At 45.3% G+C, this 21,087-nt stretch overlaps 1 protein-coding gene across 1 annotated transcript in view; it reads right to left on the reverse strand.

Annotated features, from left to right (window-relative positions):
- LOC122807832 (RNA-binding protein 5-like) overlaps positions 1 to 21,087 on the reverse strand; it is a 1,001,232-nt gene that overhangs the window by 585,846 nt on the left and 394,299 nt on the right. Inside the window, exon 12 of the mRNA XM_044078931.1 lies at positions 2,491 to 2,574. Coding sequence (XP_043934866.1) covers positions 2,491 to 2,574 — 84 coding nt within the window. The remainder of the gene's footprint in view (positions 1 to 2,490; positions 2,575 to 21,087) is intronic.

Raw genomic sequence — 21,087 nt, forward strand, 5'->3', positions numbered from 1 at the left:
GGCCAGAGAATCACCACAAGTTACTTCAGAGAGTGGACCTACTCACAAAGGACAAGGGATCGCTAATCCATCCCCATTTACAATCTCTGAACCCCACCCTGTGGGTGATAGAATTCTGATCACTTACAGACACCTCTACAAACAGAACGTGCTCACAGTTCTACAGGAGGCCAGGAAACATAACACTAGGGGATCTTGTATATCTAAATGGAAAAGACTCACCATATGGTGTCTACAAAGAGAGTTGGACCCTTTCCAGGGCGATGTCCCTTTGGTACTGTCATACCGGTGTGAACTCCTGGAGGCAGTATTGGCATACGCCTGCATTAAAACCCACCTGGCTGCTATTTCAGCTCGTCTGCCTCTGGATCTCCCTTTGGCTTCCAGATTGCCTGTACAGTTATTCCTAAAGGGACTGCTGCATCTGAGGGCCCCAGGAAGTCCATCCCACCCTCCTGGGACCTGAATTATGATCTGGCGAAGCTCACGGTGGACCCCTTTGAACCAGCTTTTTAAGGCTCCTTAGGACCAACCCTACCTTCATACCCAAGTTGGTCAATGAGCTATCCTTAAACCAAGCTATTCACCTTCCTTTTTTGCCCATCCTCAGAGTGACATTGAGAGAGTCTTACATTCCCTTGATGTGCACAGACAGCTTGGGTTCTACCTAGACAAGACCAAATCCATCAGAAACTCAGACCAATTGTTTGTCTCCTTTCACCCCAGGGGGCCTGGGGAAAGCTGCGACAAAACAGACAGTTTCAGCCTGGATTTCCAGAGCTATTTCCTTCTGCTATGCACACCACGGGAAATCCTTAGGTTTCAAAGTTAAAGCACACTCAACTAGGGCTATAACTTCATTCAGACCTTTCTTTAAGGGATTAGACACTGCCACCATTTTAGAGGCAGCTACAGACATCTGTTCACACCTTTATCAAACATTACAAATTGGACCACATTCCCAAATCCAGCACAGGATTTGCCAGGGCAATCCTCCATGGATTTACAGAGAGCACTTCCAAGCCACCACCCTCTTCTTCCCAGTGAGCTTTGGCACTCACCCAAAAGTTGGAATACTGTAACATGAGAATAGAAGGACAGAATATTTGTGTAAAATCTTACCATAACCCTAGATGTCCTTTTCCATACTACAGTATTCCTTCCCTGCCCTCTTAAAATGCTCACTTCTTGGATGGCACTGGACTAGTGCAGTATTTCCTGGGACTGGGGTTCAACTGGGGTGCTCAGTTCTGAGAACTGGCGTGTACAGACGTCACTTTTATGGCCCACGTTCTCTTAGCCAATGTCAGAAGTCCCATGCACCTAGCAGTGACTAGAAGCTTTTATATACTGGCCGGATGTTCAGGTAGCAAGAGAGGGGAAAACCCAAGAGTTGGAATACTGCAACATGGAAGAGAAGGACATCTACAGTTATGGTTAAGACTTTACATAACTATTCTTTACGGTACCGACTTAACTCCCTTTACACCCAGATGTCTATGTCAGTCAGGGCATACACTGGCTTCAGGAAGAGGAGAAAATTCTCTTGTAGTCAAGGCCAGCTAAGGGCTTCTGTGGTAGAAATCCCATCAGTTACGACTGCAACAGTGAAACAGAGAATATCACACAGTACTAGTTCATATTTGCTTCTGAACTTTGATGCCAGGGCTAAAAATCCAATGTTGCTTTTACCCAAACATGGAGGTGTCATTTCAAACTTATCCATCCTTCTCAGGAAGAATCCCAAATGGATGTTATGTACACCATAATCCTTGGTGTCTCCTATAATTAACCTAAATAAACCTTGTAGCACTTACATCACTGGACACTTACTGAGAAATGGCCCACGCACTTTCCTTCCGAGCAACTGAGGCTATATAGAGCCACATTATTGCACTGCAGGTAACTATGAAATTTAGAGGATGCCATTTTACAAATGGTGTCTACATGTTGCTATGATGGTCCCCCTGCATTTATCAACATAGACTCGTATATTGTGGGTGGGAGGGTGAAGAAATCTTACCTGGTAAATGTAAGATTAACCAAGTGATAAACTGGAAAATGTTAAACTGTGTATTACAGCAAACAAAAACTGCAATGGCACATGCTACTCAAAGACTGAAACATCTGTGCCTCGCTGTCCTGTACCACATCTGCATTGCTATATCTATTCTACAATGCAAATCACAGACGTTCCTTTATGTGGCTCATGTCTATTGTTAACACTAAAGCATTTTGCTGCAAAGTACCATGTTTAAGATCTAATCACAGAACAGTCTGAGGACATACAACAGCAAAGCGAACGTTGACTGCATGTGAAATATGCAAGAAAGGAATGACGAGTGATCTACTGCAAAGTAACGAGCACAATGCCAACACCTAGAACTGAAGACCTGTGTTACAATGCAAACATACATTCAATGTACGCTGTCTACAAAAATTTAATAGAATTTCTATTTAAATGCAGTATAATCTATGTTAGTCACTGACCTGCCCATACTGAGTACATCCATCCTGCCCTGCTTGCTGTAAATAACCGTAGTCCAGATTTGCAATCTCAGAATTCTGCTGAGCCTAAAAAAGAAGAAAAAAAAAAAAAAATTCGAGAACAATTCAAAATCCTAAAGTTGGTAAAATAGTCTTAAAAAAATCAACTGAAGAGAAATACAAAGTGATGAAATTTATTAGAAATTCCTAGATTCATTCATAGTAATCTATGAATCTACGAATCTTATTAGAAATTCCTCATGCTGGTACACAGTTGTACCACTGCTACAATGACAGAAACACTGGCAGACTATGACTTGGTGCACCAATCATTTTAACTACTTATAAGGACTGCACTAAAGCACAATACACAACAGTGAAGCAAAATAAATGATATGCAGATGAAAAGCAGAATGCCGTACTAATCGCCCAGGGTGCACTTCTGAGTCAGTTCTTCTTTGAGATATTGGGCCAAGGTACTATATTATGCCAAACTTGGTAGATACAAGAGGCTGATTGGCCTAATAGGACTAATACAGTTAATTGCAAACAATAAGTTCTCCTCTACACCACCTGCAAATGTACAACTGGGCAAAATGGGACAAAACACAACCACTGGCTCATTCTGGAATTTAGAAACAGACAAAAAATGTTCCTGCACACTTCCTTTTAAAATACTAAAGGAATTACAAAGACATCAACCCACAAAACGTTGTGGTACAAAGCATCCTGCATCGGTAATGCTACTCTAATCTCCTAAACCAGAACATGTCAAATATGCACAAGCCTTAACATATGGAAAACGACCGACCCCCCCCCCCAAAAAACTTTTTGCTTCTACGCTAACTTTCCAGATTAGTACATTTCAAGAAGTGTGGCTAGAAGTCCAAGTGGCAGCTGCAAAAATGCTTTAGACATTCTGCTGTGGTGTTAGCTGCCACCCTGGAAGAGAACCTCCTAACATTACCACTTAAGTTTCCCATTAAACAGTAAGAGAGGTATGTACTTACCCTAACTTTGAATCGGTGCTATCCAGTGTAATTCATCACCGATGGGTCTTGCATCAGACCTTGGATTTGAGCAAGTAGAGTAAGCAACAGCTCCTGAGCCGGAGCACCTTCCCTGCTACCCATTATCCTCAGATAGAGTTTACTGGATAGCAATAAGGACAGTGAAACTTGTCTACAATAAGGAACACCAAAACCACACACACCATTATCAATGAATCCCCAGTGACCAGGAGGTGGACGGAGGGAACGTGATGAATAATGACACTGGATAGGATAGATTCCAAGTTATCTTAAGTACATAACTATCTGATGCTATCAGTCATTACTGATTATAGATGGGTCAGAATCCCCAGCTAGTCATAACCGTGGGTGGTCTCAAGGAAGAACCAAACAAAGCTCACCCCCTGGACACCAAATCCAGCTTGTAACATGTTACAAAAGTATGGGGATTTGACCAAATGGTAGCAGCACAGATGTCATCTAAGGAAGTCCTGCCCAGAAAGCCAAAGAAATAGCCACAGACCTAGTGGAATGAGCTTTATTAGACCTGGGAAGATCAATGTGCTTGCCTTTGTAAATGTAAGCTATGCAACAAATGATCCACAATGAAACAAACACTTTGGAAATGGCCCTACAAAAAGCTGATCTGACTTTCGAAAACTCTCTGTTCGCTTCAAACAGAAATGTAGCTATGTACATCCAGGCAATGTAGTCTGTGCTCCCCTTTGTTCGAAAAATGGGGAAAAAGATAGGAAGCTGAACTAAGGTCAACTTCGGAGGTTACTTCAGGAATGAAAGTATTGGTCCTGAGAGATACCCTACCCTTGAGAAAAATCATGGAGAGCTTTAATGCAAAGACCCTGCAATTTAGAAACCCTCTTGGCAGAGGTAATAGCCACCAAAAAGGCAGTCTTCCAAGACAGAAACTTAATATCACACTTCGCAGCAGGGCTCAAGGGGGGGTTGCGTCAGGGCCTGTGGCACCAAAGTAAGATCCCAAGGCTGAGACGGATCTTTGAAAAGATGCCTGAGCAAGAAAACACCCTTAAGAAAGGCCTTCCTCAGCCCAGCAGAAAACATGGGGCAGTCACTTAGGTGAAAGTTAGAAACAGCCACCAACTGAAGCTTAATCGTCGAGAAGCTCACTCTTGTGGAAACAGAGGAAAGGAATGACAATGTCCAGAATGGGAAGGGAAAACGGCATTATGTCCCTCTGACGAGCCCAGACAGAACCTCTTCCACTTGCTGGAATACATCTTTTTGTACAAGGTTTCTGGGAGGCCAAAATGATGTCTTTCACCGGAGAAGTAAGTTTAATCTGGCTGACAATCACTGGAACTAGAGGTTCCAAGCTGTCAGCCTCAGGTATTAAATTGGGAAGAGGAAGCCCACATGGATGGGAAATGAGATCCTGGGCCGGATTTAATATCCAGGGTGTAGATTTCAGCTGAGACCAGAGGCATGACAACCATGTCTGACGAAGCCAGAAAAGGGCAATGAGGATGAGGTAAGTAGTCAGGCGACGGGCTTTCTGTAAGATTTTGGGAATGAACGGTGTTGGTGGATAGGCATAGAGAAGTCCAGAGGGCCAATCAGGAATCAGAGCATTCCTGGGCGATTCCTCCAGTGGTGGGATCAGGGCAAAGTACTTGCTGCATTTCTGATTGGTTGGGGAGGCAAAAAGATGGCAGCATGGGAGACCCCAATGGTCAAAAATCTGGCTTGCCACTGACTGATTCAGGGACCACTCGGGATGGATCTGCTGAGTTTGCCTGCCAACAGGCTGGAATCAACTGGAATATGCATTGCAAGAAGAAAGCGGCTGGAGAACATAGCCCATTGCCACATTCGCATGGCCTCTCTGCACAGAGAACACAATCGTGCCCCCCCGTTTGTTAATGTACGAAACTGCCATAGTGTCTGTCTGAACTGCCATGATCCTAAAAGGGAGCTAGAACAGCTCTAGGACACTGATATGCAACTTGGTCTCTGAGTGGGACCACGTGCCTTGGACCATCCTTCCTGGAAAATGCCCCAACAAGGAGTCTGTGGTCACGGTGGTCTAGGGGTGTGGAAGACAAAAGGGTCTCCCCTAGCAGAAGTTCTTTGGACCAGAGCTACCACGCTAAATGACATGGAACTTCTCTACTTGCAATCTAAACAGTCTATTCTCTATCTCAATAGCTCAGCACTTGCTCCTAAAGCATTTTTATATAGGTAAAGTACTTGTATACTAAACAAAGTACTACATTAGCCTAGAATCCCCTTGAGTACCCATTTCCCTATAGGTCCCTTCTGACTCAGTTACACAGCAAACTTTTTCACTTTTTCTAGCATGTCGAAGGGTCAGTTGCTAGCGTCCTCTCCTGTTCAGCTGGTGAATCTGGGCATCTTGAGGCAATGTTACAATTGCCTCATGTACACAGACAACCCACTCCTTCTCCCACAAAACACAAATACATGTGAGAGATGCAACTATATAGCCAAACTGGAGGCTGAGCTCTCTCAACTCAGGACTGGCAAGACCAGACAGGAGGAGAAGGAAACCACGCACACCACAAACCCAGTTTCACATAGAACTATCACAACTGCAAAACAAACACAAACACACAAAGACATACTCGGAGGCACTGATCAAAAATCTACCAAAACTACAGAGGCCTCCAAAGCAGACACCCAAGCAACTGCCACCTCAAGACATAAGACATGCAACACATAGTTCTCAAAGTCAGTGTGCTAAACAGTCACAGCCCTTAAGGCCAAACACAATGCCAGACACACTTGTTATAGGTGACTCCATAGTCAGACACACTGACGTCCCACTCACCAGACTGAACAAGGAAAAGATCAGTTAGCTGCCTGTCAGGCGCTAGAATCCGCCACATAACACAAGCACTCAGGTCACTCCACAGCAAGTACAAGTATGACTCGGTCATTGTCCATGCCGGTGTGAACGACCTGAGACGTACCTCCCTGGACTACATGAAAAGAGACATAGAGGAGCTCTCAGATTATGTAGCCCAGGCCAGTATGACCCTGACCCTGAGCAGTATCCTACCCTCACCAAGAATGATGCCACAATACAGAGACAAAATGATCAGCTTTAATAATTGGCTTAATTACTGGTGTCATTCTAAGGATCCAATGTCTGTCTGCCTGGGATGACATGCTTGACAAGCCACGCTGCCAAGGGACGGCTTGCACCTGTCACCCTGGGCTTCCGGATATTGGCAAAGGCTCTTGCCACCCCATAGTGCCTTTTTTAGGCAAGGCTCAAATGATAAACCTACTGCCCTAGAAAAAAAAAATGGAGAAAACTAAGGGTAATACTGCTCAATGCCAGAAGTCTAAACCTCAAGATGCACGCCCTCGAAGCCCTCCTCAGTATGGAGAACATCGATGTTTGTGCTGTGACTGAAACCTGGTTCAAGGCTCCTGAGAGCACCCCAGCACTATCAGGTTATACCTCATATCATGCGTTCCGGCCCCAAAATCCGGACCGAACTACAAAAGGAGGGGGATTATCCATATTCATAAAGGATACCCACACCTCCAGGTTAGTGGCAACGCACGAAGCATCGGAGACCATCCAGGTGCAATTAACCATAGGTAAAACTGACCTACAGTTTGTAACATGCTACAGACCACCTTCTCAAACTCAGGAAACCCACACAGCCTTCATGAAGGCACTGGAGAGTATAAATGTCTCTCCAAACACCATCATATTGGGTGACTTCAACTACCCAAACAGACTGGGAACATTACTCAAGCCCCAACACCCTAGCCCAAAGGTTCCTTGAGTTCATAAACTCAAATGCTATGGAACAACTAGTCACCATTCCCACAAGAGGAGAAAATATACTAGACCTGATCATCACAAACATGGGGACAAAATGCTCCACACCGGAAGTATATCCCTCATTGGTGAGATCAGACCATAAATTAATCTCACTGGAGATCCACATCCCGCCCCCACCCCCAGCAAAAAAGACCACAGTGAAGAACTTCTCAAAAGCAAACTTCACACTTCTTAAGACTGGAGTGGTATCCTTCAAGGCCCCCGAGCCAGTGGAAACCACAACCCACGCTGCTGAAATCCTTACAAATGCCTTCTACGAGCACCTCCAGGAATGTATGGATCAAGCAATCCCTAATAAAATCAAGACCTTTTCCACCAAAGGCAGGCGCCCGGTCTGGTGGACTCCAGCCATAAACAAACTCTACAAGAGGAGAAAGCTACTACATGACAGAGCAAAATCCCTAAATGGGAAGGCATCTCTGATCAATACTAGCAAAAAACTACGATCACTCATAAAATCATCCAAGGCCAACTTTGAGAGAAAAATCGCTAATGACACAAAAGACAATCATAAAGCCTTCTTTAGCTATGTTAGAAACCTGGGTGGAAACTCCCAGATATGCTCAGAATTAGTCCAAAATGATAAAAAAATCACTGAACCCACAGACATTGCCAACATACTGGCAAGACAGGTTCAGTGCAAATTTCTCCCCTCCCTCCCCCCCAAAAGGAGAAATATCTATCCCACCAGAGTCTAGCCTCCCAAACATCTCAGATGCCCAGGTGAGAGCTGCTCTCTCTAAAGCAAAAACACAGCATCAATGGGACCGGACGGTGTCCCCGGCTGTGTGCTACACAAACTCAATGAGGAACTAAACCCACACATAAGGCTGCTGTTTAATCTTAGCCTTACTAAAGGATACGTACCCAAAGAATGGCGTACGGCAACTGTGGTCCCACTCCACAAAGGCGGTGCTTCTACGGACCCTGGAAATTACCGCCCCATAAGCTTGACGAGCCTGGTCTGCAAAGCTATGGAGAGGATCATAATGGAACTCATAAATAAAGACATTGGGGACCTACAGACACTGGATCCTACCCAATTTGGCTTTGTCAAGGGCAGATCCTGCCTCTTGAACTTGGTCGACTTTTTCAAACAGTCACTAAGGCCATTGATGAGGGTAAGGCAGTTCACACAGCCTACCTTGACCTAGCAAAAGCATTCGACACAATACCCCACTCGGGCATCATAGAAAAGCTCACCAGCTTAGATGTAAACCCATATGTCACAAGATGGGTTGCAAACTGGCTCAAGGACAGAACACACAGGGTTAGAGTTGCTGGTGCCATGTCAGACTCTAAGCCGGTCAGGAGCGGTGTCCCACAGGGCTCAGTCCTGGGCCGGCTCTTGTACGGCATTTATTTTTCTGAAGTGCAGGCAAACATAGGGGATTGTGGCTGACAAAATTTGCAGATGACTGCAAACTGGGCACCATAATTGACACTCCATCAGACACAGACATCCTCCAGAAAGGTCTCATAGAAATGGATAACTGGTGCCAGAGCCATGGCCTTAAGCTAAATGCCAAAAAATGTATAGTCATACCCTTTGGGTAAAACAAGGTAACCCCTAATTACCACATAGGTGGTAATCCATTAAACACGGAAGAAGTTATCAGGGACCCAAGTTGACAGTAACCTCTCTTTGACACTCACATTGCCAAAGTGGTTAGGAAGACCTTCTACATTGCCCACCTGATCATGAAGGGATTCACATCCAGATCAGGAGAGGTCATTGTACCCCTGTACTCTTCACTTATCAGACCGATTGAGTACAACGCCCCATTCGGAATGTACCTTACCCGACACCTGCAGCAGTTGGAAAGACCCCAAAAGTTCCTCACCAAAAGGATAAAGGGGCTCAAACATATGTCATACGATGCCCGACTGAAGAAACTCCAGCTCTATTCAGTCGCATACCGTCTGCTCAGAGGTGATCTGTGCCTGACATACAAGGCCATGTCCAACCCGGAATTAATGGACATGCTCCACCTCAAAAATCCATATCCACCAGAGCCACGAGAGCAAGAGACTTAAACCTCAACACGGATATAAATAGGACATGCTGGAGGGACAGATTCATCACCCAGAGACTCCCTACACTATGGAACAGAATCCCAGTCCATGTGAGGCAGAGCCCCTCACTGACTCTGTTCAAGAGAAATCTTGACGAGTGGATGGGAGATTGTAGGTTTACCCCGGGAATCATCTCTGTATCACTGCTGGACAGAGGCACAGCAAACTAATGGGTATAGTATTCTCATCCTAAGGGGTGGTGAAAGCCACACACACTGGCTAGGCTTATAAATGCCCTAGGGCAGATAGCCTAGTATGAACCTATGAACATGGGGCGAAGATGAGCTGACCACTGTACCGCAAGGGTCCACTGAAGTAACTGCATGTGGTCCCTGCCGAAAGGGGCCAGTTGAACAGCCGCTGCCATAGAAAAGAGGGCTTGAAGTATTAAACAGGCTGAGAGACTCTCCTGTTATAGGAGGAGGAGAACTTGCTCTCGGATCGCGTCTACTCTATGCGGAGAAGAGCTGCAGTCTCAGACACCACAAAAGGCGCGACATGGGAAGGTTGACTGCAATGCCCAGATCTTGAAATAGGGCAAGAGTGTAATGTGTGGCTAGAGATAGATGATGCCTTGTGAGAGCCGTGAGGAGCCAATCGTCCAGGTATGGGAATACCTGAAATCCCTGCAGCCCGAGATGTGCAGCTACCACTACCATACATTTGGTGAACACCTGGGGGGGCTGAGGTGAGACTGAAGGGCAGGGCCCTGAACAGATAGCGATTAGTCTCTAGCTGGAAGCGTAGGAATCTTCTGGAATGTGTCAATTTTTAAGTGAAACTACGCATCCCTGAGATCTATCGAGCACATCCAGTTGTCCTTGCACAGAAGCGGAAGAATGGACTCAAGTGACCATCCAAACCTTTGTCTTCTTGACTGATAAATTCAGCCTGCTGAGGTCCAGAATGGGATGCAGGTCCCCAGATTTTTGGGCACTAAAAAAAAGCAAGAGTAAGTTCCGGACCCTCGTTGTCCTGTTGGGACCTCCTGGATGGCTCTTTTTTGAAGGTTTTGAACATCTGTGACAGCCAACACCCTCTGGCGGGGTGGATCATCAAGGAGTGACTTCTGAACTGCAGGAAAAGGTGGTGATGGAAAGAGACAAAGTATCTCCTGGACACAATGTTTAGCACCCACTGGTCTGAGGTAATATCCACCCAAGCCAAGGGGTGCGAGGAGATGCAGCCCCCGACTACCTCCAGGGCAGGACAGTCTGGCAGCACTTCAGGATCGCTGTGGAGGCTTCTCAAAAAAGGGTTCTTGGAAAAGTACAGTTTTGTACCTACCATAAATGTAGATGTTCGAGGATCCCCATTGCTGCAGTCCTTACTATTGGGTATAGTCCGCTGTCCAGTCGGCCCGAATACCAGAGTATAAGGCTGACGTCGGTCAGGGCGCATTAGACTGACGTCAGTACGTCAGGGTACTAATGCGCATGACCGACGTCATATCCTCAGTCTTTTCTTGCCCCAGATGTCAGAAGACCCTAAAAAAACAAGGCCCAAAATACCTGCACCAATAATATGTCCAATATATACAAGAATATATACAAAAACATCAGCATGTAACCTCACCTACACAACCACCCCTAAACACAGAGGGGAAGGAGGGAGGGTAAATTGGACTGCAGCAATGGGGATCCTCGAACATCTACATTTATGGTAGGTACAAAACTGTACTATGTTCTTCGTTCCCCATTGCTGCAGTCCTTACTATTGGGTAGAATCCCAAAGCAGAGGAAAGGGAGGCTGGCAAATCATAAAGAAGCAGGAGCTGACAACATGCCTTGCAAAACAGCTGTGGCAAAACCAGCCCTAGACTTAGAGTAGATAGGAAGGTGATAATGCTTAGAGAAAGTATGCACTGAACTCCAAGTAGCTGCTTCCAAAATATCCTTAGTTGCCACCCCTTATAAATGCTGTTGAAGTGGCAGTAGCCCTAGTGGAATGAGGCCTAATCCCAGCTGGAATCTCCTTGCCATGATGGGAATAACAAAATGCAATGCAAAAGCCAATCCACCTAGAAATAGTTTGTTTTGACACAGGCTTGCCCTGAACTCAAAGCAAAAGAAACAAACAACTGCTGAGACTGCCTAAAATCCTTAGTCCTGCTTAAATAATAGCAATTGCCTGTGTACATCTAAAGTGTGCAAAATCTTTTCCCTTTATTTTGGGGGTCTGCATAAAAGTAGGCAAATGAATAGTTTGGTTTAAAGCCACACTAGAAACCACCTTAGGCATAAAAGAAGGATTAGTACGTAATGATACCCTATCCTTATGGAAAATCAAAAAGGGCTCTACTGCCATAAGGGCCTGCAACTCAGACACCCTTCTTGCAGAAGTAATAGCCAACAGAAAAGCAGTCTTCCATGACAAGTATTTCAATTCAGCAGTAGCCGCAGGCTCAAAAGGTTGTCCACAAAATTGAGATCCCAAGCAGGAGTAGGAGCTCTACGTGGGGGTCTTATATTCTTTGCCCCTCTAAGAAACTGCTTGAACAAAGGATGCGAAAACAATGGTGGGTCACAATCATAGTGAGCTGAAATTGCTGCAGCATGAATCTTAATGGAAGAGAAAGACAAACCTTTGTCCAATAACTCAGTAAGATATTGAAGAGCCACACTCAAATTAGGCTCTGAAATCTCCAAATTCTTTGCTGTACTCCAAAATAAAATCTCTTCCATTTTTCGTACACTTTCCTTGTACTAGGTCTTCTAGCTTCCATAATCACATTTAAAAGTACAGTTTTGTACCTACCATAAATGTAGATGTTCGAGGATTCCCTTGCTGCAGTCCTGACTATTGGGTATAGTCCGCGTCCCAGTCGGCCCGAATACCAGAGTATAAGGCTGACGTCGGTCATGGCGCCTTAGACTGACGTCAGTACGTCAGGGTACTAATGCGCATGACCGGCGTCATTTCCTCAGTCTTTTCTTGCCCCAGATGTCAGAAGACCCAAAAAGACAAGTCCCAAAAACAACCTGCACCAAAAAACATGTACAATATATACAGAAATATATATATATATATACAAAAAATATAAGCATGTAAACTCACCTACACAACCACCCTGAAACACAGAGGGGAAGGAGGGAGGGTAAATTGGACTGCAGCAAGGGAATCCTGTACATCTACATTTATGGTAGGTACAAAACTGTACTATGTTCTTCGTCTTCCCTTGCTGCAGTCCTGACTATTGGGTAGAATCCCAAAGCAGAGGTAAGGGAGGCTGGCAAATTATAAAGTAGCAGGAGCTGACAACATGCCTTGTAAAACAGCTGTGGCAAAACCAGCTCTAGACTTAGAGTATATAGGCAGGTGATAATGCCTAGAGAAAGTATGCACTGAACTCCAAGTAGCTGCTTCCAGAATATCCTTAGTTGCCACCCCCTTAGAAATGCTGTTGAGTGGCAGTAGCCCTAGTGGAATGAGGCCTAATCCCAGCTGGAATCTCTTTGCCATGATGGAATAACAAAATGCAATGCAAAGCCAATCCATCTAGAAATAGTTTGTTTTGACACAGGTTTGCCCTGTGAACTTAAAGCAAAAGAAACAAGTAACTGCTGAGACTGCCTAAAATCTTTAGTCCTGCTCAAATAATAACAATTGCCTGTGTACATCTAAAGTGTGCAAAATCTTTTCCCCTTTATTTTGAGGATCTGCAAAAACGTAGGCAAATGAATAGTTTGGTTTAAAGCCACACTAGAAACCACCTTAGGCATAAAGGAAGGATTAGTACGTAATGATACCCTGTCCTTATGGAAAATCAAAAGGGCTCTACTGCCATAAGGGCCTGCAACTCAGACACCCTTCTTGCAGAAGTAATAGCCAACAGAAAAGCCGTCTTCCATGACAAATATTTCAATTCAGCAGTAGCTGCCGGCTCAAAAGGTTGTAGAGTAAGTTTTTCCAACACAAAATTGAGATCCCAAGCAGGAGTAGGAGCTCTCATTGGGGTCTTATATTCTTTGCCCTCTAAGAAACTGCTTGAACAAAGGATCGAAAACAAAGGTGGGTCACAATCATAGTGAGCTGAAATTGCTGCAGCATGAATCTTTATAGAAGAGAAAGACAAACCTTTGTCCAATAACTCAGTAAGATATTGAAGAGCCACACTCAAATTAGGCTCTGAAATCTCCAAATTCTTGCTGTACACCAAAATAAAAATCTCTTCCATTTTTCTCTCGTACACTCTCCTAGTACTAGGCCTTCTAGCTTCCATAATCACATTTAAAACTTGTTGAGGAAGCTGAGACCTTCCATGTTTCAACACAGAATATGCCAAGCTGTGAGATGGAGAGATTGAAGCTTGACATTGAGCAGATGACCGTCCTTCTGAGATAACAGATGAGGAATCAGAGGTAAAGGCCATGGAGGCTTCTTTACAAGACTCCTTAGAAGTGGGTACCAGTGTTGCCGAGGCCAATCTGGAGCTATCAAAATCATCCTTGGCCTGTCCTGTCTGACCTTTAGTAATATCTTTGGAAGAAGAGGAAGAGGTGGAAAAGCATATACATGAAGGTTTTTCCAACTGAAAGACAGAGCATCCACTTTCCAAGCTGTGTGATGAAACCCCTTTGTGCAATACTTTGGCAGCTGGTGGTTTAGTGGAGAAGCGAACAGATCTATGTCTGGAGTTCCCCATGACACTGTCAATTTCTGAAATACATGAAGATCCAGTTTCCACTCGTGGGGATCCATGATTTGTCTGCTTAACATATCTGCTAGGGAGTTCTGTGCTCCTGGCAGAAACCTTGCCTGAAGAGTCAGTTGCAGGCCTAACGCAGTCTCCCATAAAATCATTGCTTGCCTGCATAGAGGATAAGAATGTGTTCCCCCTTGCTTGTTGATGTACCACATGACAGTTGTGTTGTCTGTCAGAATCAACACCTGCCCTGGAAGAAGTAACTCCTTGAACGCCATCAATGCAAACTGGACTGCTAACATCTCCTTCATGTTGATATGTAGATGCTGTAGTCTGGCAGGCCACTTGTCTTGTATCCACTTTCCATTTAGATGAGCTCCCCAAGCAGTGTCCGAGGCATCTGTCGTTAAAATCTGACTCGCCTCTGGCCGGGTCACAGAGAGTCCCTTGTTTAGGTGACATTCCTGAGCCCACCACAAGAATTCCTTTTGAAGGCAAGGTATTATTTGAATGACAGTGTCCAAATCCTGGCAGTGCTGTGTCCATACATTTTTGAGGTACCATTGCAGCTTCCTCATATGCAGTTTACATTGGGAAGCACCAGAATACAAGATGCCATGAACCCTAATGCTTGAAGGACTGTCCTTGCAGTCAGCACGGACTGATGAGATAGTTGATGGAAGTAAAGTGACAGACTCTTTTGTTTGTCCGGGGTTAAAAAGGCCATCTGGGCTGCTGTATTCAGTCTCACACCCAGAAAGCACATGTCTTGAGAGGGTACTAGACTGGACTTTATTTCGTTCACAGAATACCCTAGGCATCTTAGCACTGCTATGACAAATTCCAGATGCTGTAGAAGGTGTTCTTTTTCTTGAGCCAGAATCAGGCAGTCGTCCAAGTAAGGATAAATTTGAATGCCTTGAAGCCTGAAGTAAGCTATCACTGGAGCCAGAACCTTTGTGAATACTCTGGGCGCAGTAGATAAGCCAAAGGGCAATGCAGAGAACTGATAATGAAAATCTCCAGTTCGAAACCGCAGATACTTTCTGCAACTTAGCCTTATAGGCACATGAAGGTAGCTTCCTTGAGATCCAAAGTTACCATCCAGTGATCCTTGCCCAGCAGAGGTAACAGTTGCTGTAACGTCAACATCTTGAACTTGGGAATGTCCAGATAAGTGTTGAGGATAGATAAATCCAAAATTGGTCTCCACGTGTTCCCCTTCTTTGGTACTAGGAACAGGCGAGAATAAAATCCAAGCCCCTTTCTGACACAGGGACTGGCTGAATAGCCCTATCTGGAGTAACTGAGAAACTTGCTTGAGAGCCTCTTTTCTTTGTGGAGGAGGAACATCTGGCATGCCTTTGAAAGGGGCATTGTGTGGAAATAAAATCTGTACCCGTGATGAATGATATCCAGCACCCATCTGTCTTGAGTGATTAAATCCCAATTCTCTTTGAAAAGAGACAATCTTCCTCCCAAAGGAGCTGCCAGACGAGTCCACTGGCAGCTGAAAAGGCAGGTCATTGGTTCTGCTTTACGAAAGGACTGACCCCTGCCCTCAGCAGAAGTCTGAGCAGGTGAACTGTCTGATCTAGGCCTAAAGAACCTTGAGCCCTGCCCCTACCACGTCTAGATCTACCCCTAGACTGGGAACCATAAGCAGGATATGTCCACCCTTAGCAGGCCAATTTCTACTAAACTTGGAGGCTGCACCTGCAAAAAATCTTTAACAGTCTGCATAGACTTAGCTTTGTCCTCCATTTTCTTTAAAACTGCTTCCACAAGCGGTCCAAACAACACATCAGACTGTAAAGGAGCATCCAAAATCCTGGTCTTAACATGCTCAGCTAAATTCTGATCCTTCAACCATGCATGTCTGGTCAGAACAGAACTAGTAGCAGCCACCCTCGAGGAGGCCTGAACAGCATCAAAACCACACTGCAAAGAATGCTTACCCACTTGTTCAGACACATGAACCAAATCCAGCAATTCTTTACACTCAATACCTTCCGCCAAAGCATCCACCTTAGATTTCAATTGTGAAAGGAGATAATTCTGATATTTCAGCATATGAAATTGACAATTCAACGCCCTCATGGCTAGAGTGGAAGAAGTATACTTTCTTACCCACCTATCCAAAGCCCTTGCCTCTTTATCAGAGGGTACAGGATTTTTAACAACAGAAGCTTTAACACCTTTAAGCCCCTGAGAAACAGTTTCTGGGTCCCCTGGGACTCTTAAACAAATACTTATGAGCTTGCACCCTATAATACCTATCAGGCTTAACAGGAGCAGGAGGCAAGGAATCAGGGTTCAGAGAAGCCTCTGCAAAAACATCCTCCACCACATTCAACACAGGAGGAATAGCTAAGGGCCTATGCTGAGGCAAAACAAGAATTCCCTAAGCCTTTTTCTGAGTCAGAGTAATCTTGGCCTTCCCATTTAAAGTGCTCCCTCATGGAGTGAAGAGTCTCTGAAAATGAAAAATCCTCAGGAGGAGAAGCTGAAGGAGTGGAATCATCCACATCAGAATCAGAATAAGCAGGAAACTCTTGCAAGTCTTCCACAGAAGACTCTGAAGCCTGTGAACACTGTTCAAAACTATCAAACTCCTGTTCCACCCTAGGCCTCTTATCAGGTGGGCATAGAACCTCTAATCAGAGTAATCAAATCTTCAGCCATTTTAAGCATATGTTTCTTAGGCACAACGCCGAAATGCTAGGAGAAGCCCCTACAGAAGCTGAACTTGGCCGCATTTTTATATAGGTAAAGTACTTGTATACTAAACAAAGTACTACATTAGCCTAGAATCCCTTTGAGTACCCATTTCCCTATAGGTCCCTTCTGACTCACACAGCAAACTTTTTCACTTTTCTAGCATGTCAAGGGTCAGTTGCTAGCGTCCTCTCCTGTTCAGCTGGTGAATCTGGGCATCTTGGAGGCAATGTTACAATTGCCTCATGTACACAGACAACCCACTCCTTCTCCCACAAAACACAAATACATGTGAGAGATGCAACTATATAGCCAAACGGAGGCTGAGCTCTCTCAACTCAGGACTGGCAAGACCAGACAGGAGGAGAAGGAAACCACGCACACCACAAACCCAGTTTCACATAGAACTATCACAACTGCAAAACAAACACAAACACACAAAGACATACTCTGAGGCACTGATCAAAAATCTACCAAAACTACAGAGGCCTCCAAAGCAGACACCCAAGCAACTGCCACCTCAAGACATAAGACATGCAACACATAGTTCCCAAAGTCAGTGTGCTAAACAGTCACAGCCCTTAAGGCCAAACACAATGCCAGACACACTTGTTATAGGTGACTCCATAGTCAGACACACTGACGTCCCACTCACCAGACTGAACAAGGAAAAGATCACAGTTAGCTGCCTGTCAGGCGCTAGAATCCGCCACATAACACAAGCACTCAGGTCACTCCACAGCAAGTACAAGTATGTCATTGTCCATGCCGGTGTGAACGACCTGAGACGTACCTCCCTGAACTACATGAAAAGAGACATAGAGGAGCTCTCAGATTATGTAGCCCAGGCCAGTATGACCCTGACCCTGAGCAGTATCCTACCCTCACCAAGAATGATGCCACAATACAGAGACAAAATGATCAGCTTTAATAATTGGCTTAATTACTGGTGTCATTCTAAGGGGATCCAATGTCTGTCTGCCTGGGATGACATGCTTGACAAGCCACGCTGCTTCGCAAGGGACGGCTTGCACCTGTCACCCCTGGGCTTCTGGATATTGGCAAAGGCTCTTGTCACCCCGATAGAGCCTTTATTAGTCTAGGCTCAAATGATAAACCTACCGCCCTAGAAAACAAAAATGGGAAAAACTAAGGCTAATCCTGCTCAATGCGAGAAGTCTATACCTCAAGATGCACGCCCTGCTCAGTATGGTGAACATGGATATTTGTGCTGTGACTGAAACCTGGTTCAAGGCTCCTGAGAGCACCCCAGCACTATCAGGTTATACCTCATATCATGCGCCGGCCCCAAAATCCGCACCTAACTACAAAAGGAGGCGGAGTATCCATGTGCATAACGGAAACCCACACCTCCAGGTTAGTGGCAACGCATCAAGCATCGGAGACCATCCAGGTGCAATTAACCATAGGTAAAACTGACCTACAGTTTGTAACATGCTACAGACCACCTTCTCAAACTCAGGAAACCCACACAGCCTTCATTGAAGGCACTGGAGAGTATAAATGTCTCTCCAAACACCATCATATTGGGTGACTTCAACTACCCAAACAGACTGGGAACATTACTCAAGCCCCAACACCCTAGCCCAAAGGTTCCTTGAGTTCATAAACTCAAATGCTATGGAACAACTAGTCACCATTCCCACAAGAGGAGAAAATATACTAGACCTGATCATCACAAACATGGGGACAAAATGCTCCACACCGGAAGTATATCACTCATTGGTGAGATCAGACCATAAATTAATCTCACTGGAGATCCACATCCCGCCCCCACCCCAGCAAAAAGACCACAGTGAAGAACTTCTCAAAAGCAAACTTCACACTTCTTAAGACTGGAGTGGTATCCTTCAAGGCCCCCGAGCCAGTGGAAACCACAACCCACGCTGCTGAAATCATTACAAATGCCTTCTACGAGCACCTCCAGGAATGTATGGATCAAGCAATACCTAATAAAATCAAGACCTTTTCCACCAAAGGCAGGCGCCCGGTCTGGTGGACTCCAGCCATAAACAAACTCTACAAGAGGAGAAAGCTACTACATGACAGAGCAAAATCCCTAAATGGGAAGGCATCTCTGATCAATACTAGCAAAAAACTACGATCACTCATAAAATCATCCAAGGCCAACTTTGAGAGAAAAATCGCTAATGACACAAAAGACAATCATAAAAGCCTTCTTTAGCTATGTTAGAAACCTGGGTGGAAACTCCCAGATATGCTCAGAATTAGTCCAAAATGATAAAAAAATCACTGAACCCACAGACATTGCCAACATACTGGCAAGACAGGTTCAGTGCAAATTTCTCCTCCCTCCCCAAAGGAGGAATATCTATCCCACCAGAGTCTAGCCTCCCAAACATCTCAGATGCCCAGGTGAGAGCTGCTCTCTCTAAAGCAAAAACACAGCATCAATGGGACCGGACGGTGTCCCTGGCTGTGTGCTACACAAACTCAATGAGGAACTAAACCCACACATAAGGCTGCTGTTTAATCTTAGCCTTACTACAGGATAATGCATCCAAAGAATGGCGACGGCAACTGTGGTCCCACTCCACAAAGGCGGTGCTTCTACAGACCCTGAAATTACCGCCCCATAAGCTTGACGAGCCTTGTCTGCAAAGCTATGGAGAGGATCATAATGGAACTCATAAATAAAGACATTGGGGACCTACAGACACTGGATCCTACCCAATTTGGCTTTGTCAAGGGCAGATCCTGCCTCTTGAACTTGGTCGACTTTTTCAAACAGTCACTAAGGCCATTGATGAGGGTAAGGCAGTTCACACAGCCTACCTTGACCTAGCAAAAGCATTCGACACAATACCCCACTCGGGCATCATAGAAAAGCTCACCAGCTTAGATGTAAACCCATATGTCACAAGATGGGTTGCAAACTGGCTCAAGGACAGAACACACAGGGTTAGAGTTGCTGGTGCCATGTCAGACTCTAAGCCGGTCACGAGCGGTGTCCCACAGGGCTCAGTCCTGGGCCCCTCTTGTTCGGCATTTATTTTTCTGAAGTGCAGGCAAACATAGGGGATTGTGGCTGACAAAATTTGCAGATGACTGCAAACTGGGCACCATAATTGACACTCCATCAGACACAGACATCCTCCAGAAAGGTCTCATAGAAATGGATAACTGGTTAGAGCCATGGCCTTAAGCTAAATGCCAAAAATGTATAGTCATACCCTTTGGGAAAAACAAGGTAACCCCTAATTACCACATAGGTGGTAATCCATTAAACACGGAAGAAGTTATCAGGGACCTGGGGACCCAAGTTGACAGTAACCTCTCTTTTGACACTCACATTGCCAAAGTGGTTAGGAAGACCTTCTACATTGCCCACCTGATCATGAAGGGATTCACATCCAGATCAGGAGAGGTCATTGTACCCCTGTACTCTTCACTTATCAGACCGATTGAGTACAACGCCCCATTCGGAATGTACCTTACCCGACACCTGCAGCAGTTGGAAAGACCCCAAAAGTTCCTCACCAAAAGGATAAAGGCTCAAACATATGTCATACGATGCCCGACTGAAGAAACTCCAGCTCTATTCAGTCGCATACCGCCTGCTCAGAGGTGATCTGTGCCTGACATACAAGGCCATGTCCAACCCGAATTAATGGACATGCTCCACCTCAAAAATCCAAATCCACCAGAGCCACGAGAGCAAGAGACTTAAACCTCAACACGGATATAAATAGCACATGCTGGAGGGACAGATTCATCACCCAGAGACTCCCTACACTATGGAACAGAATCCCAGTCCATGTGAGGCAGAGCCCCTCACTGACTCTGTTCAAGAGAAATCTTGACGAGTGGATGGGAGATCGTAGGTTTACCCCGGGAATCATCTCTGTATCACTGCTGGACAGAGGCACAGCAAACTAATGGGTATAGTATTCTCATCCTAAGGGGTGGTGAAAGCCACACACACTCTGGCTAGGCTTATAAATGCCCTAGGGCAGATAGCCTAGTATGAACCTATGAACATGGGGCGAAGATGAGCTGACCACTGTACCGCAAGGGTCCACTGAAGTACCTGCATGTGGTCCCTGCCGAAAGGGGCCAGTTGAACAGCCGCTGCCATAGAAAAGAGGGCTTGAAGTATTAAACAGGCTGAGAGACTCTCCTGTTATAGGAGGAGGAGAACTTGCTCTCGGATCACGTCTACTCTATGCGGAGAAGAGCTGCAGTCTCAGACACCACAAAAGGCGCGACATGGGAAGGTTGACTGCAATGCCCAGATCTTGAAATAGGGC

Source organism: Protopterus annectens, chromosome 7.part1 (assembly GCF_019279795.1).
Source record: "Protopterus annectens isolate FY-2018-M chromosome 7.part1, PAN1.0, whole genome shotgun sequence".
Classification (NCBI taxonomy): Eukaryota; Metazoa; Chordata; order Ceratodontiformes; family Protopteridae; genus Protopterus; species Protopterus annectens.